Source organism: Malaclemys terrapin, chromosome 18 (assembly GCF_027887155.1).
Source record: "Malaclemys terrapin pileata isolate rMalTer1 chromosome 18, rMalTer1.hap1, whole genome shotgun sequence".
Lineage (NCBI taxonomy): Eukaryota > Metazoa > Chordata > Testudines > Emydidae > Malaclemys > Malaclemys terrapin.
The window spans coordinates 16,766,432-16,792,012 of NC_071522.1; the positions used below are offsets into that span (position 1 = coordinate 16,766,432).

At 48.5% G+C, this 25,581-nt stretch overlaps 2 protein-coding genes and 1 long non-coding RNA gene across 3 annotated transcripts in view; 2 read left to right on the forward strand and 1 right to left on the reverse strand.

The window, feature by feature from the left end:
• The window catches only part of MYBBP1A (MYB binding protein 1a), an 81,162-nt gene extending 75,846 nt beyond the window's left edge, over positions 1-5,316 (forward strand). Inside the window, exons 25-27 of the mRNA XM_054008609.1 lie at positions 1,042-1,143; positions 2,016-2,140; positions 4,830-5,316. Of these exons, the coding sequence (XP_053864584.1) occupies positions 1,042-1,143; positions 2,016-2,140; positions 4,830-5,211 (609 nt within the window). The 3' untranslated portion in view covers positions 5,212-5,316. The remainder of the gene's footprint in view (positions 1-1,041; positions 1,144-2,015; positions 2,141-4,829) is intronic.
• Positions 5,317-7,941: 2,625 nt separating this feature from the next.
• LOC128825502 (uncharacterized) lies at positions 7,942-11,410 on the forward strand. Its single transcript, XR_008442686.1, has 3 exons — positions 7,942-8,439; positions 9,901-10,014; positions 11,303-11,410. It is a non-coding gene; the product is annotated as an uncharacterized LOC128825502 (long non-coding RNA).
• Positions 11,411-13,971: 2,561 nt separating this feature from the next.
• Positions 13,972-25,581, reverse strand: part of SPNS2 (SPNS lysolipid transporter 2, sphingosine-1-phosphate) — a 158,440-nt gene continuing 146,830 nt past the window's right edge. The window contains exons 12-13 of the mRNA XM_054008563.1: positions 21,869-21,915; positions 13,972-19,134 (exon numbers count right to left, since the gene is read on the reverse strand). Of these exons, the coding sequence (XP_053864538.1) occupies positions 21,873-21,915 (43 nt within the window). The 3' untranslated portion in view covers positions 13,972-19,134; positions 21,869-21,872. The remainder of the gene's footprint in view (positions 19,135-21,868; positions 21,916-25,581) is intronic.

The following is a 25,581-nucleotide window of genomic DNA, read 5'->3' on the forward strand; positions in this document are numbered from 1 at the left end:
GGGCGCTCAGCCACGGGGGCCCACTCCCAGTGTTGGGGCCCCCACCACCTGTGGGGGCTCGCAGTTCCAGGGTCCCCCACTGCCCGTGGTGGCTCAGAGCTCTGGGGCGGCCGGGAACTCTGGGGTGCCCATGCGACCGGGAGCTGCGGGGTACCCCTACCAAATGGCAGGGGTACGCTGCAGCTCCCGGCCACGCTGCAGCTCCCGGCCACCAGGGCTGAAGTCACGGAGGTCACTGGAAGTCACGGATTCTGTGACTTCTGCGACCTCCGTGGAAAAAATCGTAGCCTTATTGTTGACTCCGCTATAGACAGATATTTACTTGGGCACCTGCATGCAGGGTTCTAACATCTGTCAACAAAAGACCCAGCATCTCTGTGCAGGGCGGCTGCTGCTGCTGCCCTTCACGCTTTGTTTTCCCTAATTCCCCTCATAAATAAATCTGGCCTCCTTTTAACCCATCTCCATTACCGCTGGCATGGCTCTACTTTAGGACTAACTATACTGGTGTCTCAAAGCCTTCAGTGCAAAAAGGAAATACAGAGAGAGCTTTTTTCCCTCTCCTTTTTGGTGAATATGCTTGATTGACAAGATCCCTCTTGGGACTGGCGATTGGCGCTTCTTAGACATACGTGGTAATAGCGTTTTGCATTAGCACGTTGTGTGTAAATCCCCAGTCCTGCTGCCACTGAACTGGATGGTGGTCTCTCCGTAGAAGCTATTTTCCAGCAATGGACTTCTCCTCCTTTTAGCGGGTGAGATATTAACTTTCCTCTTTTATCCAGCGTACAGTAGTAGGTCTCTGATTGCTGCAGTCTCCTAGCAGGATCGTTCCTTGCTTTGTTCGGTCATGTTTATTAACCCAAGCGATAGCAGTTCCTGGCACTTATCTTCTTAGGCTTTCTTGCAGTCTGATGGCTCTTGCCTCTCTGAGTGTTTTACTGATGTTTTAAACCTGCGAATCGCTTGTTGTCTGCTTTCTCTTGAGGGAACTTCTTTGTTTTTCAGTTTGATACACCGTGTTCCTTCCTTCCTTTGCAGAGTTTGAAGGCGGTGAGCGAGTTCAAGGTGAAAGTTGACCAGGAGAAGGTCATTAAGTGTTTGGAGCTGTTGAACTTCCTCATAAAAACTGTGAACCGGCAGGTGAGCCCAGACTTTGGCTGAATTTGTGATCCCTTCCAGGTTCAGTCCATCACACATGCTGTTACAGGCTTGACACTTCAGTCAGCAGCTGTCCTGTTTGCATCCTGCGTGAAGGCCTGTGTTCCAAGAGTTGCACTGGGGTTTTAACCACATGGCTCCCATTGAAGTCAGTGCAACTCCCATGTCTATATCCCTGTACAGCTTTTAGAAAATGAGTTAGTAGCTGGGTCTGATGACAGAAAAACCCTTAACAGCCACAATAATTATAATAATACCTAGCTCTTATATAGGGCCTCTTGAACTGGCCATGCTTGAACAAGTCACTTCCCCTTTTCCTGACCCTCAGTTTCCTCATCTGTAAAATGGGAATAATGATACTGCCCTACTTTGTAGGGTGGGAAGCTGGGTGGTAGTTATGTTATTATATGAAGAGACAGAGCAGAGAGCATGATTAGCTTTGATTCCAAAAAAGGATAAAACTGCATTAAAGGCCCCTTACAAAAATGCTTTCCTAACATCCCTTTCCCGAGCAATACTGTGTTGCTACAGGGGCATTATGGGACTAGGAATGGGAGGGTGGGTGTCCGCAGGATGGCAGATGGTTTTGAAACCATGATAAGCCACCCAGGTGCAAGTCAGTTTTGACACAGATGCAATGTCTTTGCACTAGAGGTGTGTACTGGGGCACTGTCTCCCCCCAAGATAGACAGTCCCTAAGGAAGGGGAAAAGCCTAGTGGGGGCTGGCTGAGGGTTGGGGTTTGCCTGTTGTAGCTTTTGGTTTAAGAAGTAGCTGGGTGCAGTGCCACTGTGAACGAGGAGTGAATGCCGTTCACTGTATGTCTGTCTTCATTTGCTACAATTCTCCTTGCAGAAGCTGAATGTGGAGTTGGCGGAGCTGAGTCAGACGCTGCAGGCTCTGAGCCAGCAGGAGGGGTTTGGGAAATCCGTGCGCCTCGACAGTCTCTACTGGAACGTCATGAAGCTGCTGGGATTTGCGTATGTACCCTCAGCTCCGGGGCCTCTACGCCAGGTTGTGCATCGGGCTTTCTGTGCTGCTCTGGCTTCTCAGATTGGGGAAATAGGAACAAACAGATCAGTGCCTTTGCCGTATAGGAGACTGGCTAGAGACTGAATGTCAGCCTGAGCTGAGGTCATGGGGCTGGTGGAGGTGGGACCTCATTAGGCCAAGTGCAGCATGTACAGGTGTCTCGTCAGCCCTGGGGGAAGGATAACAAGCTCTCCCTGATCTCGGATCACCTTCAGTTAGCCGGTGTGCTGTCTCCAGATACTTAACTTCGCAGTGCAGACCAGACCAGCAGTGTGAGTATGACTAGCCACGATGAAGGCCGGGCTGGATGAGGAGAGCAGAAATACCCAACCACTGGGTATTTCCGATACTCTAGCTGCCCAGGGAAGGGTCTGAGTAGCAAGTAGGTCAGCCGTTTCAGAAATGACTTGTGATTTTGGGTGCCCTGGTTTCTGGGTGCCCAAATTAAAACGCTTTAGTGGGTAGGGAGCCCAGATCCTTAGATTCTCAAGATCACTGGTCACTTGTGACCATTGCAAGAGAAGAGCAGATCCGGAGGGCAAGGTCAGCTGGTTTAGGTGACTGTTTTAGCCCCCACCCCACCCCTTTGAGCTCTTTTATCTCATGTGAGTCTGAGTAGGAAACAAATTAGTTTCCGCATCCCTCAGCAAGGCTTTAAAACCCTCTCAGAATAACAGGGTGGGGGGTCAAGCATAGGGCTGAATGTGTCTTTTATATCTCAGACCAAGCGGGTTAGTTGTTGGGCTGTATTTAACTTCTGCAGAAAGAAATGCTCTGTTCCTGGAAATCATTCTTGTTTTCAGGCTAAAATCAAACTTTACAGCTTTGCCATTTCCTGGTGGTGGCATCAGTTTAATTATGCAGACATTAGAAGACGTGGTCCCAACCAAGGGCTGCTTTCCGTCTAGGTTATAATTCCTCCATGGCAGTAAGATGATCTGTAGGGGAGGGACTTGTGGAGTGCGTGTGACTCGTTTCACAGTACGCACGGACACGCAGTTTGGGTTTTAAGGGCTTGACCCAAAGCCCAGTGAAGTAATTAGGATAAATCCCTAAAAACATATTATGTCCTACTAATGCAGTAGTGTAAGCTCTGGTAGAGCATACCAATGATGGAACAGTACTGCCACTCTTATCCACGGCTGAAACCACTGCTAGGCATTCTCTGTCCCTCTGATGTCTTGCCTGAGTTTACAGAGCCCAGCTGTCTTAACCAGAGACAGAGTGGCGTGTTGGTGGCTAATGTGTCAACTAAGGAACAAAGTGGAATCCAATTAAGTTAATGAAGCGGGGGTTTGAGACTTTCTCCCCCTTCAAGACATATGCTCATTCTTCAGCCTAACTCAAGGGCGTTCTGTGTAAGTGATGCTGAAGGGTCGTGGTATAATGGCGGATAACAAGAGCGAATGCTGCTACCCAGACGGCCAGCCCGGCAGTGCCTGAGGGAGTCTTTAGGGATTCCAAATCTTATTCCCTACATCGTTCTTGGATTGTGTCAGTTCCTTGGGCTGGCACCAGAGGGCTGGAGGTGTCGCAGCGCACTGAATGGTGCAGTTTGGCCCCATCTTTCCCCGGGTGGCGTCACTGATGGGCAGCCCTGAGAACCTGAGACCTCTGCAGTGAAGAGACTCTGACTCGTACGCTCTTGAAAAGGGTTTTCTGGATTAAAAAACAAGGAGAGAAATCGGGAAATTCAAGACTGGATCCTTTCCCGAATGCCTGCTCCATGTATTCCGAGAGACACGGTAGCTGATAGCAGTGCTGTAACCTCACTAGTCCAGCAGGCAAATGGACCTGGATTAACTGTCTAGCCGCCCCACTGAGTCACGCTGCCTCCAGGGGAGTTCGGGAGGTGGCCGGGTTTGCCATAGGCTGGTGTAACTTAGCAGGGTTAGAGGCGACTCAGTCGAAGTATCGGTTGGGATCGCTGGCATGCTGAAAACTGCCCGGACCCCCCCCTCCTCTCTCATGCCATGCGAGGACAAAGGGCACTAGATAGAATCAGATAGGAGTGGGGTTTCACATAGTGTCTTGTAAACATGGGCAATTGCTGCTGCTTAACGAATTAATTTATGCAGGGGGGAGGTAGCATCCCCGCAATGGAAATATTGTGGGGCCCCCACCCCTGTGGGAACGTGCACATGCCTGGGACAGGGGCAGGCGGCGAGAACAGGGCCTGCAGGGGCTGGAATGAGCCCAAAAGTTTAAGTAGGAACCCCCGGGATCCTCCTTTCCATCTTTGAGCTGGCTGCCCCCCATCAAGTCTCTCACTCTCCCTCCTGTCCCCCCACTTCCCGAAACCTGTGTACACCGAGAGACAGACAGACAGAGACACACACACAAAATCAGTGTATACAGCATTGTTCATTATTGGAGTTGGGGTTGCCTTCCTCTGAAGCTGTTGTTTATCTGCTTGGCTCCGGCCCAGCTGGGGCTGTTGTGTGATCAGATGGAGCAAATGTTCAGATGATGTAACTGACTCTCTGGGGCGCTGAACGTAGCTAACCTGCTCCATCCGCTTGCCGTGCTTCCGCTTGCCGTTACTGGCCCGTACTGCCATCCATAGGGGGCAGGTTGCGGTGCATGTCACCTCCCTAGCTGGAACGTGCCATGATCTCTGGTGCTCTTGGTTTGCAGGCGTCCCAAAAAGGAGAAGGCAGTGGCCCGGCCTGAGCACGCCCCTGGAGCAGAGCCGCTCAAGCGGAAGAAGAAAGGCTTTTTGCCAGCTACCAAGAAACGCAAGAACCGCAAAAAGGCTCCCCAGGAGAATGGGGCGGAGAGCAGCAGAGAGGCAGGCCCGGAGAACGGGGCGGAGAGCTGCAGAGAGGCAGGCCCAGAAGCAGGGCAGGCCGCAGCACGGAAGAAGAACAGAAAGAGGAAAGGAGGAGCGGGAAAGGCAGGTGCAGAGGGCCCTTCGCCAAAGAAGGCCAAGGGGAGCCATGGCCAAGAGACTCAGGGGAAGCAGGGTAAAGCCAAGAAGAAGAAGAAAGCAAACAAAACACCAGCTCAAAAGGCGTGAACTCTGTGGACTTACTCAGACCTGGTTGGGATGTTTTAATAGCTTATATATATATTTTTGCACCGTCCCATAGTTTTAATAAACCATCTGTGGTGCTGACCTGTACGACCTGCCTGTCTGATTCATGCCCGGGGACTCTTCTGCGTGCAGGGTGTCGCTGTCTGTGAGCCTGAAGCCTGAGATCAGAGAGATGCATCCCTGCCTCCAACCCCTCTGCACGTGCCCTCACGCTCTCTGCTCTGTAACCTTGCTGCAGTAGCTGTGTGCCACCAGGTACCATCCTCCTTCCTGCCAGGGTTATTGTCTGTCTGGGATAGCGGGAGCACTTGTCTTGCTCATGTCTTTGTTTTGCCAGTGGTAAGATCTATCTGTTTCAATGGGGATTAGGCAGGTAGTTGGCCAGTCAATCAATGCTGGAGTTCTGGGGTCAAGTCCTGACATTCTGCAGGTCAGAAATGGTCTGTTACAGTCCTGATGGACATTCATGTAAGTCACTATGACTGGAGAGGTGTGTCTCTCCCTCTTTCCTCCTACCCCCCGTTCCCCCCCGGGGCCACCCTCCACTCCTCCAGCTGAGAACTGCAGGGGTTAATTCCTTTTAGCTCTCCGGTGCTGGCCTGGGGCCCATTGCACGAGCACCTGGTCTCCGTCCCCACAGGCTGAAGGTGCAGCCTCTGCAGCAGTCCTGGTCCTTGCCAGCCTGGGAAGCAGGAGCTGGGCTGTGGGCCAAATTCCCAGCCGGTGTAAGTGACACCTTGGCGTTGTACCCGCTTACGCCAGTGCTGAGTGCTTCCCATTCGGGCATCGAAGGAGACCTCTTGTGCTGTGAATGCAGTGGCCTCTGTTGGCCACGCCAGAGTGACGCCCTCCTGTCTCCCACCTCCCAGCAGGACGGTCTCTGGTGAAGCAGCATTTACTGGGCGGGCTGATGTCGGGCCAGGCACCCTGGTTCCCTGGGGCTGGGAGGTGGGTTCCAGCATTGCTGCTTCTGAACTGCTTTGCAGCTGGTGGGGTCGGCCTTATTGACGGATCCGCCCCGGATCGCAGGTATCCTGATTCCTTTCCAGTCCCCCATATATTCACCCCTGATAAGTGCCTGCGGTTAGTAAATGGAGACTTGAATGTCAAGAATCAATCACTTCTTTTAAAATTTACCTGTGGAAACACTCAGTGGGTCTTAGAACTGGTTTCTGCTGCGGTTCACCCTCCCGGCTCCTTTCCCCGCTCTCCCTCCCTGCCCGGAGCATGGCTGAGGCTGCTGGCACGGGGACGTTATCCCCAGTGGAGACAGGGTCCCGGGAATACCCCCTGGATTTAGAGGTGTGTGGGCTGGTGGGAAGGGTCTGGGTTTTTAGCTGTTCGTCCAACCTCCCTTCCCTGCTTTATTTGCCCCACCTAAAAGGCTGCTTCTTGCTAATCCAGGTAGGTCTCACCCCTCCAGGTTTCCACCTTGCAAGAGGGCTTTCTCCACAGCAGCTGGGGGCCCTGGTCCAGGCAGCGAATGCGCATGCAGTGGGAAGTCCCACCTGAAACTCCCCCTTTCCCCAGGAGGTGGGGTGAGCTTCCCCATTTGTGGCCTCTGTCAGCCTTGCTCATCTGCCTCCCCACTTGCTACCCCTTCCCCATTGTACCTGAGCAATGCAGCACTACGGTATCTCCTGTTCTCCTGCATGACCCAGAATGGCACTGCAGGGCCCCTGCTGGTCACTGTCTGTGGAAGCATTCGGCACCAGCCTCAACAGCAGAGGAGGGAGACCCCTGTGATTCATACCAGGCGAATCTGCCACAGAGAGCTCTCCTGCAACATCCCTTCCTCCTTTGGGGTGGGGATCTCCTCCGATGTTGTGCCCCCATTGCCCTGTCTGGGGCAGGTTTGGATTTTAGTGTGTGGGGTGGAGGAGGTGCAGGTTTCAGTGAATGGTGAACCCACACCCCCTTTGCATGCCAATTTGCTGCCCCATTGTTCTGTAATGAGAAGTTGTGTGAGTGATTTTTCTCCTCCCAGTGCACCGAGGAGGGAACAGCCCGTCTGCCCAGCTCCAGGAGGACAGCAGCTGCCTTCAGGTGGCGCAGAGCTGTAGTCACCAATGACGTGAGTCACACGGACCCTGGCGCTAATCGCCAGCTTCAGCAAAAAGGCTGGAGATCGACGTTGACATACCTGCTCCCCTGGGAGGTTTGATGACACTGTGGCTGGTGCAGGAGGTGGAGCAAGCTCCCACAGGCCCAGGCTCAGCCTGTCAGTGCCGTGGGATGAAGGGAAACTTCTGTATCCCATATTAGTGAACGCACTGTGGCCCTTTGTCCGTCTCTGGACTGTGCATAGAGGCTGAAGGGGCTCATGCTTTTAGATCCAGGGTGCCGGGATCAGTCCCTGCCAATGACCCGTCTAGGGCCATGGTGCATAGCCAGTGCTCGTGTGCTGGTTGCTTTGGTGGCCGACACACCGGGAATCGAACCGAAAGCCGGAGCGGCTCTGGCTGGAGCTAAAGAGCCATGGCTCTGGAGCTGGGGCGGTTCCTGCTGTCCGTGGATCGGCACAGCGGGGACCGTAACACACGCTCCCCTGTGGGTTGCACTGGCACAGCGGCTGTCCTTGCTGGGCCGCTCTGCTGCTCACCCCGCCCGAGGGAATTCTGACTATTTAGGGCCCGACCCTGCTACTCGGGCTTTACTTCCAAGACCACTTGCTTTTAGGGTTTGAAGGGTCCCTGGTGATTGATCCATGGCTGTTCCTGGAGGGACTGAAATGGCCACCAGTTTAGCCTGCGGAACATCTGCAAACCCTGTCTCCCTGACCGGGGGATGCTGGGAACTATTTCCCTTGATATGGCCAAAAAAAACCCTAACAAACCACCATCTGCCTGAACTTCTTCAGAGCAGGGTGATGACGCACAGGGCCCCCTCTGCCACCTGGAATTAGGGGGGCCAGCACCTTTCAAAGCCTCTGCTCTAATAAAGGGCCCCACGCTTCAAATGCCTTTCCAGACTCCTCGTAAGAGCTGACTGGTGATAAATTATGCAAATGGAGCGTGGCGGTCAGGGCCTGGCCTGCTTGGTGATCTGCCGATGCCCTAGATGGGACTGAGGGGTTTGAACCTGTGTGCGTATCTGGATGCTGCTGATTTATTCTCTCCTTTAGAAAGCTGCCACTGCTGGGGATTGGGATTTGCCATCGCTCCCCCTGCAGATCTAGGGAATGAAGCAGCACTGGGGGTGGCAGCAAAGGTGAGCGTGGGGGTGGCACTGAAAAGGGGAGTGTGGGGGAGGGGTCCGGCTGAGCCGTCTCATTGTCCCCGTGCTCCAAAGGCTGCCCATGGCCAGTGTATTAAGCAGCAGTTCGGGTGCCCGATTGCCATTAAAATGAGACTCTGTCATTGTGCTCGGCCTTCCCATAGCGTGGTCTGCTGGCTGCGACAAGCCCGGAGCAGAGCCAGGCGCGTGTTGCACTGGACTCTGTTTTTACACGGGCACGTTTGTATGTGGGTGTGGATTTGGATTTGGATTCTGTGGCCTGAGTGGGAGCCTGATCCTAAGAGGTGCTGTGCACAGCGACTCCCATTGATTTCAGTGGGGGTCGTTGGTACTTGGCGCCTTTCAGGACTGGACCCTGTGTGTGTCCGTCTCCGTCTGGTATGTTCAAGGGCCTGCATTGCTCTTCAGTGGCTGGCTGGATTGGAGATCAAATCTCAGCAGGGTTGCAGGGGAGCAAAAAGCTCCTAAAGGGTTTCTAGGAGACTCCCCATCACTCTTGCAAGGGACGACAGGACCAAATTCTGCTCTGTTGCAGTGGCTTTAGCACTGAGACACCAAAGGGGAAGGGCCTGTCGTTGGCTGTTTGTGCAGCACCCGGCGCGATGGGGCCCTAGAACATAAATGTTTGACGCTGACAGGTTGGTGGTAAATGTAGCATAATACCATGGAGGCTGGTTGAGTTACTTGGGATGTACGCTAGTGTAACTGAGTGCCGAGTTGGGCATTTTCTCCTAGTGAGGAAGAGGCCAAGGAAGGGGGAAGTACTAAGTCTGTGCCCACGATGTTCATCCGCCTCTGTCTGTGGGCTGGAACAGATTGCAATTGGGCAGTGTTAGGCATTGGCCTCCTACAAGGGCAATCTGGTTTGTAGTAGAAGAGCTTGTGTGAAGTGTAGCATGGTTGTCGTATGTTTAAGGCCATGTTTACACTATCACGTACATCGCTCAAGGGTGTGAATACCTTCTCCCGCTGACATAGCTACCGCCGCTCGGCGGGGGTGGATTAATATATTAACGGGAGAGCTCTGGTCTGTCGGCACAGAGCAGCTACATGAGATCTGACAGCAGCGCAGCTACATTGGTACAGTTGTGCCACTGTAAACTCTAGTGTAGACGTGGCCTTAGTCTTGGAGATTGTGTAGTTGGGATGGGGGCAGAAAATCCTTGTGAGTTCACCCAAGCCATTGTGCTAGGATAACAACTCTGTTGCCTATTACATTGCGGAGCCTGGCTTTGATGCGCAGCGTATAGAAAGTGTTTACTAATCCACCAAGTCCAATCTTGTTTCCCCGGCACTTAGTTGTGCCTTTGAACAATTGCAAAGGCTCCGTTTCACTTGGTTTCATGTCCTGTCCATCGCCCAGTTTTCAGGAGACAGACGAGGTGTTGATTTTAATTAAGGCTTTTCTTTCTATCGGTGTTTCAACAATTCCAGGCAGAGAAACTCAGCAGCCTGGAGAGTATAACGGGGTGAGCGCTGCAGGCTACTTCGGCAAGCAATAAAATCACACGGGGATCTGGGCTCACTAAGGAGACGAACCAATCTGTAGTAAGTAATTACGTAGAGCAGCATCTGTGCAGAATGACTGGGCTGTGGGTCTGAAGACAGGCAGGAAAGATAAGCTACAGCTGCCCTTCCCGTTGAGTTGCCTTAGGCTGCAGGGAGTGGGTTGACGGTTGGAGCAGGGCACCAGGAGCTGGGGCTGCAGGGTTCCCTGCCCAGCTCTGCTTCTGCCTTAGGCAAGTCATTTTGTGGTACTTCTGTCTGAAGTGATTGTTAGGTGATGACCTGCCTGGTGTTTCTGGGCCAGTGGTGCTCTGCTGCTGGTGTCGATCTCCCAGCATGCTCAGTGGCTGCCCACAAGACCCTGTGGAGGCAGGTTTGCCCAGTGCTGGGGCACTAGGGACTGGTGATTCCATGAGGAGCTCCCTTTCAGAACTGCAGGTTCAAGTCCTGCTGGAGAATTTTAACAACAAAAAAGAGTGAATGGGAGCCAGAGAGGAGAGGAAGTTTGTGCTCCCAGCCGTGCATGGAGTGAGGCAGCACAGGAGGGCTGATGCAGCAGGAACCAGTCTGGGGGTGGTAAGGAGGTCCCCCATTAGCAAAGTGAAGCAGATTAACAATCCATGTGTCAAATGCCCCAGGGCAGGGCCCAGGGTGCTGAGGGACCCTTGGCCAGGGTGGGCATCAGGAGCAATGTAGGAGCAGCATCTGCACCACAGTAGCTGCGATGCTCAGGGTTCCCCATCCGTGACTGGGGGAGTTGCATGGAGCCAGCACAGGTGGGGGTGATGCTGGCAGAGCCTGTGAAATGTGAGCAACACTTCAGTGGGGATGGTTACCTCAAAGGACAAATTCTTAGTTCAGTGGCATTTTCCTTTGCGTCCAGGACAGGTTACGCTCCTCACTGGGTGGAGGGGCGAGCTACATGGAAATGCAAGTTGTGTGTTTTTAACAAACCCGCTGTGGCCAGTACACTGCCAGTCCTAATGACAGGGTGCACACATTCATTCACTATGCAGCCGCTTGTGCTTGGTTTGTTTTAAATGAAGAAATGGTGTTTACATCTCCTAGGGAAAGCACATGGCAACAGATGCAACAGCATTCAAGACTGCGCGTGTCACCCGAAGTGGAGTAGTGGCAGGTGGATAGCACAGCATTTTGGGCAGGGCGGGGGTAGTGGCATTGCATAGCCAAGAACAATGCAGCTGTTTTACATGCACAAAGGCTAAAATCGCTCCAGGGATAACTTGAACTTCTGACTCTCAATGGGTCTCTTTCTGGATTGCTCTTGGCTGCCAAGAAACTAACAGTAAGGTGTTGATTTTTTTTCCAGCTGCTGCAGTTGTCAGCTGTGTACAGACTGTGCTGGGCCAGGCCCTGCTGTGAAACCAACCCGGAAAAGGCAGAGAGAGATCAGAAACATTTTAACCAGGACTGCAGCGTGGAAAAGAGTGAGTGTTTTTTCCTAGAGAAATTGGGAATAATCCTAGCAGACGCTTCCAGGGTCTCAGCCATGGGGCTAGCTAGTCATTTGTACCCTGCTTAAAGAAGTTCCTGATTAAGCAAAGATTGGGGGTACTCCGGGGAGCTCCTAAACTCAGCAGGGGCAGGGTTTCAGCACTGTTATCCCAAGCCCCAGTTTGGGACGCTGGCCAGAACCTTTGTGTAATCAGGGTTGATACTGACGTGTGTACAGTCTCCAAAGGGTTAACCTTTGAAATAGAGAAGCCCTAAAGATAGAAGACAAGACTCTGTTAGTAAAAGCGAAAGCCAGTTTAGGCGTCTCTCTAAGAAACCCTGGGGATTGCACATTAGTGCAAGCGTAGGGATCCCAGCACAAGGCCTCGGATCGCCAAGAGCTAAGAAGGTGTGCAGGGTCTGTCCGAGTCCCCAGGGGAGGCCTGCTGCAGGAAGTGGACAGATTGAACCCGTAGTTCATCCCACTGCGTCAGGACTGGTGCTGAGCTGCAGGAGAAGGGAACATTTTGGATGAGTTTTGAAACTGATCATGAAAGATCCAAAGCAAGACACGCTGGTGTCCTGGGCTCTTTGTTGTGTGGAGACCGTTCTGTCTGTCTGCATCTGTCTACCTCACTGACTGAACAAATAAGACTCAGGTATTACAATTCATACTGAGCGACTTCATAACCCTTGAGAAATCCCTGTTAGTTTTCCCCTATATACTGTAATTGGTATTTCCACCAGTGCAGACTGACATTTTTTGCAGCAGCTAGTAATTGTGGAGGGGGGTGAGGGAAGCTTAATGCCCTCCCTTCCTTAAAGCATTTGTTTAATTGTCCCTTGTGAGTGCTTTTCAATGAGTGAGAGATTCTGAGTTCTAAACAAAGCTCTTTGCAAGGGAACACAGGTAGCTGGAGTCATTTGCAGTGAAATGTGTATGGCAGGAGAGCCTAGAGGCCAATGAGGTTGGGTCCCAGTTGTGCTAGCTGCTGTACGGATGTAGTAAATGACAGTCATTCATAATGCGATCAGGAACCCTGTGAATGAGACTTGGACTCGCAGAGAAAGAGCGTGTTGGCGTTTCATAAGCAGATCTCATTCACAACACGGGAGCGTTGCCCTCCATTGAAGGCAGCGTGAGGTGCAGGTGCTCAGGTCTCTGTATCGGGAGTAATCCAGTAATTGGGCTGTGGTCTACGTGTCCTATTGCAAAAACCCTCGATCAATGCCTTGGAAAGACCTCCAGGGTCAGCAGACAGGAAAAGGAGTGACTAAACTAACATGGTAAAGGAGAGGAGCTGGAGGTGCAGCATCTAATCCCATTTTGTGTCCTTACTACTGGGGTGCAGGGCCTGCTAACGAGTGCGCCATGTACCTCCTGCCACAGCTAAACACAAAAAAATGTGACCAGGAGAGCCAGGCTGGGAGCTTTGGCTTCCAGCTAACTGGGCAAACACTGCTGAGGCTCCAAGTTCAACTGCAGGAGCATCTGAAGGCATAAAAATCTGCTTCATCAAATCATTGGCACCACCTGATCAAGCTGAACGCCTGATGCTCTCTGCCAACAGGAAATTAGCACTGATGGCAATTTCTGCATTTAAAGGGCAAGTCCTATGCCACGAAGCTGCCCTGCCAATGGGGACCTGTGCTGTTTTGCTGCACAAAGGGAAGGGGCGCTGGCATTTGTGGTGCATTCCCTGGTGGGCACAAGGGCTGGCAGCGCATCAGCCTTTGCTGGTGCCTGTGAGGAGCATTGGAGCTAACATCACTTCTCTTGGGCTGGGGGAGGACTCCCACCACCTGGGTGTCTTCTCCTGCCCAGCCTGGCCAATCAGGCTGAGTGCTGCCAGGAGAGTTGCACCCACTGTGTAGTTTAGCTGAATGTGTCATCGGTGTTAGGTTCTTGCTAAGTTCAGCCCCCTTTTTGTGACTCTCATCCACAGGACCAATGGGAGTCAATCCTTAAAACCGGTGAAAGGTTTTACCTCGGCAGCCCTGGCAATGTAAGTCCTTTATCCACAGAACAGATCCACCAGCGGGATTCTTCTGCACCTACCCCAGCTCTGGTCCCATGGGCAGTTCACTCTCCTGGACTCCTTTGAACCTGGGACCCTGTGCCAAGGCTGCCTGAAGTGGCACTTCTGTGAGGCAGGTGAGTGCTTGGTCTCTGGACACTCCACTGAGAGCACTGATTTCGCATGGGTCACCAGCTGAACACTGTTTACACCAGCCTGGTTTGGATTCAAACCAGCAGCCGGAAGAGGCTCTGTAGCCCCCTTACTCATCACCTGAGCTCTCCTCCCCGCTGGGTTTCCTTTCAGCCATTGAAGAAAAGGTTGATGCTACTCCAGCCAGAGCTTCTCCCATTGGGAGCTGCTGCAAACACGGTTGGAGCGCTCCTGTCCAGCTCTGCTTTCAATCTGCTTTCAGGCAGCCCTGAGCAACCATCTCTCTGGGAGTTGCACCCCAGCATACTGCAATGGCACCGCCAGTGGCCGAGCCTGAAGGCCGAAGCCACGACACAGACGAGAAGCCGGGAGGTATGTTTTAAATACTTTTATTTCTTAATTTACATAAAGGTATAGATTTGGCTTTATTTCTCTTTATACTCTGAGATTGACAATCGGTTGCTCTTAAAAAATAAAATAGCCATTTGCTTCTGAAAGAAATCAGAAAATTATTTTATACTCCTGCCTTGTATAACAAGAAAACCTATGATATACTCCCATACATCACATAGTAGAAGTGATTGCAAGTGCTGGTTTACAAAACAATAAAGCAAATAGAGAAGAAACCAAATAACTAGGGTGTGGGGGAAAGTGAGACAAGCTTAGTGTTCCAGTCTACCTAGAGTTTATTTATGTCTCCATCACTCGTTTGTCTCACCCTGAGGTTCGACTGAGGATGCTGGCCCAGTACTTCAAGCTTCACGCAGGTAAGCAGTCCTGTAGCTTTTACCAAACCCAGCTCTGTGAGTAAAGGCTACAGGATGTGAATACTGATTTGGTGTGGTTGCAGTGTTAACAAGTGTCTAGTTGCTGCCTTGTCCCCACTGCCCTCACTTCTGCCTCCTGCTGTGCAAAAGCTCCCATGGAGGTGGCACTGGCACAAGGTAAAACGCTTTTAAGATGAAGTGAAGTATAAGGAAGCTCTTGCAATCTGCTGTAACCATCTGGTTTTGCTGAAGGCACCCTGCAGCCTCCCCAGCTCTGTTAACTCGACCCCACCCATTCACGCAGAGCGCCCTTACACTTAATATGCCAGGGTAACCACAGACGATTGCACTAAGGGAGCAGGGATCTTGCAGCAGGCTACACCTGGACAAAAGGTACAGTGTATGCTTGCCAGTAGCATTGACCACCTCCCCTCAGGTGCTGTGTGCATACAGGAAGGAGGGAGAGAGTTAGCCAGGCCTCCGACCCCCCCCCCTCCCATTCTGATTGTTTTCCCTTCTCTAAGGTGGGACAGGAGGGTTTACTAGACTATGTCCTAGTTAACAATGCAGTTTGTTTTGGGGGGGCGGGGAGAGTAAGAGGACAGTGGCTTTACAGATGCTCCCAGGAACCATTTAAATTAAAGACTTAAGTCTAATGCACTGAACCCTATTTTGCTTACAAATAATCAACCCAAGCCTTGCTAATATATGAAGTCCCTTAAGGCAGATCTTTAAGTGTGGCCCCTCTAACAATTACACCGGGGTGTGTTTTCAAGTGGAGTTGATAAGCGACAAAATGGAGGATTGTAGAGCTAAGTTACTTATGCTAAAGCTTTCTCTTCACTCTGGAAATGATTTCATCAAATCCCACCTGTCTGCAGAGCTGGCGCAGATTTCAGAGACTGGTACATTGAGCTAGTTCTCTGTACAGAAATGAAAGGGTCTCTCCTTCCACCAGCTTCACTCTAATTCTATCTTCATATCCTCCCTCTCCCCATTACACCAGCAACTGCAGATACACACAAGGCAACGCTAAACTTTTGCTGTGTGTGTTAAATAATAAGCCCACAGTTCTAGCTGTTAAGTGACAAGATCCCATTAATCTGGATTGTGGTGCAAAATGCCATTCACCACATTCTCTCTTTCTATGACTTTTCCTGAAGCACTTCTGTGGGGAAAACTTATAATCGCTTTGTCAAAACTAACAACTAGAGACCCTGCCCTAGTAAACTCTGCGGGTGGGAGAGGATAAGTCTAGTACTGCAGAGTAACATCAGTGGCACACTACACCAGAATACTGGAATTGGATGTTTGAGAGAGAGTAGGGAAGAGCATACTTCATTGATACAGTGCCTCATAAGTCCAGTCTCTCCATTTTACAGCTGAACAAGCAAGCAGAGAGGTAGTGACTTGCCTGCAGTCCAAGTAGCAGAGCTGGGCCTGGACCCCCACTTTTCCTGTCGACAGGAATATGCAGCCTCACGAGGGAGCGGGTACTAGCAGACACCCAGAATGTTACAGCAGAAGGTAGGTTGTACCCGGCCGCCTCCTCTTTAGTGTTTTTCAAACCTCTCTTCTGAGAGTGGTTGGACAGCTTGACTTGACTTAGAGCTTTGTTATTGCCTTGCCCCCTTTATCCCAATTATCTGGTTTCTTTCTAAGAGAATAAATATTTAATAGAAGCTCTAATAGAACAACGCTTGAAAAATTCCGTCCCGGAATAGAAATATGTAGCTACAATTCAAAAAATACCTTCATCTCTTCAGGTGGCTGAACATGGATCATGGTCTGTAACGGGGAAGTGGCAGCCTCAGGATGGGGGTTCCAAATTCCCTGCTCCTTCCCCTCCCTTAGTTCTCATGGCTCGCTACTCTACCTCCTTGGTGCCAGGTCTCTCCTCCTCCAAATGGAGAAGAATTCAATCAGTGAAGGACCATTGGTGTGTGGGGGACTGGGACTAATTCTCCATTTGCTTACACCGAGGCTGAATTGGGTCTTGTTTCATAGGAAGTGAGGTCAGCCCTTCCTACCAAGGAGATTAAGGTGTATTTATTGGCTCTCTTTCCATTGAAAATTGATAGGAATAAAATCTCAGTAAACACCGAAGTCCTGCTCTTGAGGATAAGTGCTGTAACTTTTAAGACAAAGCACTTGAAATAATAATTCAAGAAATTCAGCTAATTTTCCCTTGGCCTCTGAGATCAAGTGACTAATTGTTGTTTATGTTTTACATAAATTAACGGAGAACATCTTAATGAGAAGCACAAAAAATTCATGTGCTTCTAACTCAGGCCTTTGGCTGCCAGACTGCAGAGTTGACATTTTCCCCGAGCAATATTAATAACAGTACAAGATGGGAAATGAAGCATTGTTTTGAACTTGCTTTGGTTATTATTTTAGTGGCGCACAAGTGCATTCGCTGCTCTCCTGGGGATGGGTCAGGAGTGGGACTTCTGTCTCCAATTGTTTGCTCAGCCTATAAGAAATACTTAAATGGTGTTTTGTTTTGTTTTTTTAAAGAGTATTTTAGTGAAAAGCAGCCTTTGCAGATGCAGCCTATAGAATTCCTAGGGAGGAAACAAATAGGTTTTGCTAGAGAATTCTATAGGGCACTTCCATAGTTTAGAAGAAATTAAAACAACGTCTCGTGAGATTTGTTCTAGCACACGCGTAGGGTCACTAACCTATCCATTTAAGGTAACCCAGGCAATGCTAGTTTCTCTGGCATTACTGTTAGCCAGCATGAAGGGCTTGTATTGCTCTCATTCCTTTGATAGGTTATCCCAGATAAACCACCTCCTAACCCCAACTACAGTTAAGAGCTGGTCTCATTAATTCCAAGGGGATTATTAACAGATAGTTCTGGTCAATCTGGTTTTTAAAAGAAATATTGTTAATGTGGCTGGTTTTGACCAGGCTGCTGGTAACTGAAAGTATCTGCCCTCTCTTGTGTTTTTCACTGCAGAGCACAGCTGCCTTCCTTCAATGTAGAGTGTGGAAGTGAAAAGACCTGAAGCATTTTAAATTGGGGTGGACTCTGATTACTTAATGCAGGTGTCATATATGCAGTCATTGCAGTGCTGCTTGAAAGGATGGAGACATTATGCTGTCATTAGAGCCACTGATTAACTAGCTAAACTAATCAGTGTTTTTGAGATTATTAAAAGCATCCCAGGGTTGGGTAATGCCTTTGCTAATTTAGTATTGTTTCCAATCCAGCCCTGGCCAGAGTTTGAAAGGAAGAGCGTTCTGCTGGGCTGGTTGAAAAGGGTTGAGGCCTACGTACATTTTACAGTGATATGTAGGTAAATTTAGATAAAAATATGAGCCTTAACAGTTTTTTCCCCAAACAGAAAAAGGAGGTGATTTGGCAATCTGATATTTTTCTGGTGCTGTTAGCACTTCATTGCTCTCACAGTTCTAATACGTTCCATGCTGGCATACTATAAATTTTATACTTGAATGTCGACTGCAAGAAACAAGAGCCCTTGGTTAAACAAAAATAATCTGACTGATTAGAAACAAAATCAGCTAAGAGAGACTCACTTCTTACTAACTCAGTTTAGACCAGTAGACTAGTGTATTAAAAAGAAAATCCCAGTTGCATTTCTGTAAAGATCAAATTGAACTTAAGTAATATAGTCACTCGCGTAGGAGGGAGCAAAGCAGAACAGTAGGACGGTGGGGAGGGGAAATGGGGTGTGCATTGAATCTAAAAATCCTTCTATAAATGCAGTTGCTGGGCAGAAACAAAGCTTTATAACATCATAAATGTGCCTGAAAATACTGGAAAAAATTATTGGTATTTGCAACATGCCTAATGGTGAACATTATATGCACGTAAACAAAGACAGACCATCACTGGCACATCAGGGCAGCAATACCAGACTCCACATAAAGCAATTAATCTCTGGATTTTGGTATTCTGTAAACCTCCTTCTACCTGGAACTGAAACTGTGTGTTAAACAAAACTGGAAGCCACCAGATATCACTGACCGTGGTTTTCCTGGCTCTTCTGTAACAATCCCAAAGAACACCTTGTGCAGGGACAGATTTCTCCTCCTCCGGTACTCCCTTAAGCAGGATGCCGTCGCTTGAAGGTCTGTGCCATACTTTCTGAATGGTCCCTTGGAGCCCTCTTGGGGATTGATGCGGCAACACCGTGGAAGCTTTCGCATCCAATACAGGTACATGGGCCTTTCGAGATGCTCAAAGTTTAAATACAACTCTATCAAATCTCTATTTTATGTCTTTTATGAAGATAAAGCATCCTCTGACTTGTTTAAATAATAATTAAAGAAATCTGGGTTGAGCCTTCAATTTGTAAAGCTGTGATGTACAGAACAGGTCCCCAGCTAACATAGTCTCTGGCTGACAGAACTGGCAGCATTTAATAGGACAGAAGTTGCCCTGTATGCAACGTAGACTTCTTCACTGGCTAAACCTAAAACTGTATGCACAATGTACAGTCACGCACAGGGGTAGTGTGGTTGTGGGCTCTTCGGACACTCAGCAATGTGGGGAAACCCTACAATATTCTTAGGCTTAGGAGCCCTGAGATCTAGGCCATCCCCATTCATTTCTTTGACCCTGAGCCTGCAGCTGGTTAGAGTGAAGTGATTCATTAGCACTCGATAAGACTCCAAATGCATCCCGGAGCTGGAACTTTTGCTTATGTCCAGTACTGGGGTTTCCTAGCAGGTGGTTGGAGTGGTGGTTGTGGGAGCTGGAGTCCACACAGCGTTTCCTTCATCATCCATAATGTCAACTGTGAATAAAAGGGGGCGGGAGGGGAGAGTCATTAGTGTGACAGGGGCTGTGTATGGATCTATGAAGGCAGGCGCTGGTTCTGTTCTTCCCGTGAGCTTGGAAAACAAGCCCTAGTCTTCACTCAAGAGGCCGATCCAAACAGATGAGGCCTCCATCTATGGGCAAGTTGTACCGCTTTAATTATGCCAGTATAGTTAAAGCAGTACAACCAGCCTACTGCGGGGTGCAGTTCTACTGGTGTAGTCTGTTCCCACAGGGGAAGGGGGAAATGTACCAGTATAAGGTGCTATGTTAGGGCTTGTACTGGTATAACTAGAGAGGTTAAAAAGTAATCATTCCTCTTTCCAAAATAGTTATACTGCCGTGTAGACCAGATCTGTCATAGCCAAGTTAATTGGTAATTTACTGGTGTGTAACCCACACCATTGCTAAGTACATGAAGAACAGGCAGTAGGAAAAACAAGGGAGGGGCAGTGTAGGTGCACTTAACCCTTCTGCAAACACAACCAGATGTACCCCAGTGGCACATTCGACGTTCCCTCTGAAATCAGTCCATTATCTATCTCACGGGACATCCAAGAAAGATGTTTGACCGTAGCTTGAGGTTTTTCCAATGACTATGCCTATTCAGATTAGAGCCACAAGCGCTTACGTGTGTCTTAAATTGCTCAAAGACTAAAAATTAAATTTTACTAGGTGACCTGGAGTACTGGAACAATTACACTAAAAATAGGAAGAAAAGGAAAAAGTAGAAAGAAACACTATCTGTGTATTTGTTAATGGAGCAGATTTGATGTGAAAATGACTGAACAATGAGGTTCTAGGCTTGTTTTTAAGTCACTTTTCAAATTGCCGCTTCTGCAATCTGAGGGTTAAGCTGGGGATGATTCTGCAATTGGAAACAGCAATTCTGCCACTAATGAAGATGAAATAGAACCCAGCTACCTCTCTTCGCACTTCAGGGGTCAAGGGAGTAAAAGGCAACATACATTTATTTTAAGCAAGGGGCACCAGTAGTTTTAATACTGAATTCCCTGTTGAGTAGGGAAATACTATTTTTACATCACTACATGACCCTTCCATTTCTAACTGCTCTAAGGGGAAACATGTTAATGCCATTATAACTAAGTCTTGCAATCAGTCTTTGATGATTCTTTAATCATATAAAAAAGCTGCTATTAAAGGGCATGAAGTTGGTGTTAAACTCCCAGCCCAGCACATGAAAGGTCTGAGTTTGCCTATTAAATGCTTAGATTCTACCGTGATCTATGTCCCCCCACAGAACCAACGCATCTGCTGCAGTCAAGAGTGTATTATTACATCACTCCCCCAAAAAGGCCATTCTTAATTGTGCTATTTCATGAGGATTCTCCCAGTGTACTTAGTTTATGGGAAAGAAAAATCTCCTCTTTTGTTAAACTTGCTTAATTAATTTTGGCCCCAGTCAAAACCCAGGAAGCGTTTATCCTTTGCTCCAAGCTGGAGTTGTGTGACTGGCAGCTAGCGATAAAAACAGCCTGAGCTGGGAGGACGGGGCTGGTTGTGGTCTAAGGCCAATGTCTCAGAACTGTCACCCAGTATTTAGGGGGCGGGGGGGGGGGGGAGGGCATGGAAGAGGCGGGAGAAAATGACCAAGCAAGGTCTTGCACTGTCAGAAAGCATTTTTCAGTGAAAGGTCTTAGCTCTGAAATACATTTTTGGATAGTCACATGGCAATGCCATAGCAGATTTAATATATGCAAAAGCATTTCAGGAAGGGCCAAATACTGACCTTAGATGAGGGTATCTGGCTTCCACTGAAGTCAATAGGGGTTGATTATGCACATGGGCCCTACTCTGTTTAGAGAAATGGTCATAGTGTTCCTGGAAATCAGTCAGGCCAGTGACGGGCTATGTCTAGCTACACTCGTGTGGAGAGTGTACTGGGGTGTGGTTTTCTTCATACCCCTGACTAACACAGCATGCCAGGATACATTTTAAGAGTAGACCAAGCCAAGAGCAGCTGGCTTGACATTGGTCTCAGCATTCATCTCATGCTCCTTATTTGGATGGGGCTGCAGTATCTTTCAAGGCTGGTGCAAAATTGGGAAGTGTTATGACCAAGAGCCCCCCACTCTCCACCAGACCAGAAAATGAAGGAGGTGTTAAGTGGTGCTTTTTCAGAAGGGGGGTGGGGGCTGAGACAAATTTTATAGTCCCTTTCCTCTCCATGTTTGTTTATTTTAATAAAGGCAACAAATCTACTTCTCAAACTACATCTCAGGCCATGCAAAACACAGGGGGTTGCACAGGCCTCTCAGAGGCCTCAGTCCCTTGCATTTTTTTGCCTAAAGTAGTGATTTTATTGCAAGAGTCACAGAGATCTGATGCACTGGGTTTTTGCTCTTATGGGTAAGCAAGGCTGGAGGTAGATCTCATGTGGCTTTGCTTTGAATGATTGGGTGGAATTTGCTCCTAGGAGGCTGTAATGTAGGGCCTTGGGGGTGGGCAAATAGAGTAAAATGGGGAGAGTTTGCAGCTAGGGATGTTTTGCTGTAATCAGAACCCAAAGTCAGCTACTTTGCACTCTATCACGTTGCTCACCCTTGCTCCCTGGGGAAAGCGCCTAGTACACAGTGCAATCCCTCGGCCAACCCGCAGTGTCGGGAACTGGAATTTCTTCTCCAACACCCAGCACACATGCAAGTCACCATTGTCATTAAGAAAAACGTGTGTTGGTTTTGGTCACTCACCGTCTCAGACTTTCACAGAGGCTGGTGGCATCATCAGTTGATTCACCCTGGTTGGAAGGGGGGAAAAAAAATGTCAAGTGTAAACCACCACCACGGAGGTGTTAGAACATCAATTAGCCAAAAGAACACTACCTAAAAATCTACCGTCCTTGCATTGAATTGTCATGGTTCATACTATCCGTGCGTCTGTTATTTCTTTCCGAGTGCTCAGTCTCTAAAGGAATAGGAAGCTAGTGTGAATTAGCAGCTGCACTGCAAACACAGGGCTGGGGCTCCCAGCTCTTTCACCGTAGCGTCTGCTGGTAATGCTGACAGCCACTGGAACACACAAAGTAATGCCGCTGATACTAATTGACAAGAACCTGGCAACCCTCCAAAGGCATTCAGATATGTGGCAATTGTTTCCCTAAGCAGGGAACAAGGCTGTTCGTGCAGTAGCGGTTGCTTGGTGTCCTTTTGACTGACAACATAAATGTAAACAGCCACCACTGATAAAGGTTAGTTTAAAAAAAAAAAGTCTTCTTTCAATCACTGGAGCTGAAAGACTTGTTGGGCCTGACAGCAGCTCTCGGGGCTAGATCCAATCCACCAGGCTGTGCAACTTCTGCTCAACAGCCCTGTTCTCTGTCCCAGTCAATGTAAGCTGCCTTGCGTTGACCTAACTGTAGTGTAGAGCAGGGCTCAGATATAAATCAGTCATTTCTGAAGCTATGCAGAACAGGTTAATTCTGCCAGTGCTTTATTCTTATCACAGAGTATGCATGTGCATTGCTGGCAGGTGTACCAGGAACACTCAGAGTGCACCACTTGTGCAGCATGTGAAGGGTTAAAATTAATCTTCTCCCTGTCTCTCTGGGGTACTTCTATTACCCCCATCACCATAGTATTTGAGCATCTCCATCTTTAACGTATTTATCCTCACACTCCTCTGTGAAGTAGGGCAATGCTATTACCTCCCACCCCTTTTTACAGATGGGGAACTGAGGCTCAGAGAGGTTAGTGTCTTGCTCGAGGTCACATAGGAAGTCTGTGGCAGAGGAGTCAAGTATCAGAGGGGTAGCCGTGTTAGTCTGAATCTGTAAAAAGCAACAGAGGGTCCTGTGGCACCTTTGAGACTAACAGAAGTACTGGGAGCATGCTCCCAGTACTTCTGTTAGTCTCAAAGGTGCCACAGGACCCTCTGTTGCTTGTGGCAGAGGAGGGAACTGAACCCAGGTCCTCACGTCGTACCCACTGGATCATCCCTTCTCTGCCAAACACTCCAAGTGTTCATGGGGTTTTCTGCCTAATCTCCTAGCAATAGCCAGGTAGAACATTCCTGCTGTGCTGTCCACCTACATCCTAAGTATCCTTGGATTTCAGCAGAACTCCCAGGAGGCACCGGAAGGTCAGCAGTGAAGACTTACAAAAAGAGGGGGGGGAAGAAGGGTCAAAATGCTGCTAATTCCAAATTTTTCAATGGTAGTAAAATGTCCCCCCCGGACCTGAGTTGCCAGGATGCTGGAGGAGTATCCCAGAGCTCAGAGGGGGTCCCACTGGTCTAACAGCGATAATCCCACGTTGAAGAGTTTGTCACTTCCCGTTTGGGAATATTTGCTGACTAAGCAGCTGTTCCTACACTGTGCTATTTTCTCCTGAGGGAGGGAGATGGGAACCATTCTGTTATTTCCTGACAGGGACGGAAACTCTTCCAAACTGCCTTTTAAGAGCCGAAACTGGTCAGAGACACTTTTTTTCTGGTTGTTTTCACTATTACCTCCACCAGTTACAAATGAGTCCCTGTCCCCACCCCCAATTTCCTCCATCTAGAAAACCCAAATATTTCTCTGAGATGTGATCAAACAGATTTCATGATATGTGACAGCATCTATAATTACCAAGTATTCATAGAGCCATCTCTTTAATATTAGACTACATGCTCTGAAATTATGTATTAAATATTTAAGGTTGTAAAACAGATCTAATTTTGTTCTATCCATAGCAATGCCTAAGATGGAAACTTCTGTAGGAACAAGAACCAATTTAATATACAGTTGCTGTGACCTTTTATGGGTTATTTTCTCTGTGCACCAGCCTCACTGAAAGGAGACTGGGCAGTTTAAAAAAGGCTATCCTCCAATTACCCTTTTAATCCAGACAGTGACACGGCCCACCAGCGCACTACCCACTGCACCCCAAGATTGATTTATTATGCTAGCAGCTATACAAACACATAATATAGGAACAGTCCCTGCCTCAGTTTCTGAAACAGAATTTGCTCCCAAAATCCTAGCAGAGAGCCACATCTTCTTCCCTACGTTCAGGCAACCTTCCCTTTCTAGCTGCCCACTCATCTTGTCCTCATTTTGGCTAGTTTTCAAAAGTGTCTTTAGTGGCTTGGGAGCCAAGCTGCCCCTTTCAAAAGTGACTTAGACAATTAGAAATCTAAGTCCCCTTGACTTTCCAAGGGATGTAGGTTCCAAAGGGCTGGAGGCACTTTGGAAAACGTTACCCTGCCTGGGCTTGTGACTTCCCAAACTCGAGGCTGCAGTATCACTGACTGAATTGAGGAGGAGCAGAAGGAAGAGAACACAATTGCTAGCTAGTACCTAGGGGCATTAGCAAGGACGAGACTCAAAAGGAAGGAAAAGGCTGTGATTTTCTAAAGGGGGGCAATAATATTTGTCAGTGCTTCCCCGATCCTTTGAACAGTATGTTTCATGCACTGATTACATCTATAGTGTGCATGTTTTAGTATCCGACACATTTTCAAAATACCTCTTTTCGCAGTACCCAAATTAGAGCGATTGTTTTGCTACAAGGAGAGGGGGAATTAGGAAATAAATGCCCCACTTTTTACAGCTTTCTGTATCTAACATTAGTTAACTTATGAACAGCAATAAAATCCCTTTACACGATTCCTTTTGCCCTGTGATGTTAACAGCAAAACCTCTTCAACCTTCGCAATACTCAGGGCAGTGGTTCTCAACCAGGGGCACGCATACCCCTGGGGGTATGCAGAGGTCTTCCAGGGGGTACATCAACTCATCTAGATATTTGCCAAGTTTTACAACAGGCTACATAAAAAGCACAAGCGAAGTCAGTACAAACTAAAATTTCATACAATGACTTGTTTATACTGCTTAATATACTATACATTGAAATGTAAGTACAATATTTATATTCCAATTGATTTATTTTATAATTGTATGGTAAAAATGAGAAAGCAATTTTTCAGCAATAGTGTGCTCTGACACTTTTGGGGAGCAACTAGATCTTTATGTCTGATTTTGTGAGCAAGTAGTTTAAGTGAGGTGAAACTTGGGGGTACGCAAAACAAATCAGACTCCTGAAAGGGGTACAGTAGTCTGGAAAGGCTGAGAACCACTGATTTAGGGCCTTCAAATTCCATAACCCCCAATCTCCATTGACTGCAACTGTAGTCAAAACACTAGAGCCCCAGACATACACAATGCAGGTTGGCATTAAGTTTTAGGACAGGTATCTGGCCACTTGAAACACAAAATTCTCTGTGGTCAATTTCCTACAGAAACAGAGGCATCATGCAGAACATCCCTTAGAGCAAGGGTTCTCACAAGAAAATTTTTGGTGGCCTTAGAGTGCCTTAGGAAAAACAAATATGCACATATACATGTCCAAATCACTGTAATTTATTTAAGTAGTGTTTTTTGCTGACTCAATCATAAAAATAATGTGCAATTGTCTCTAGTCTT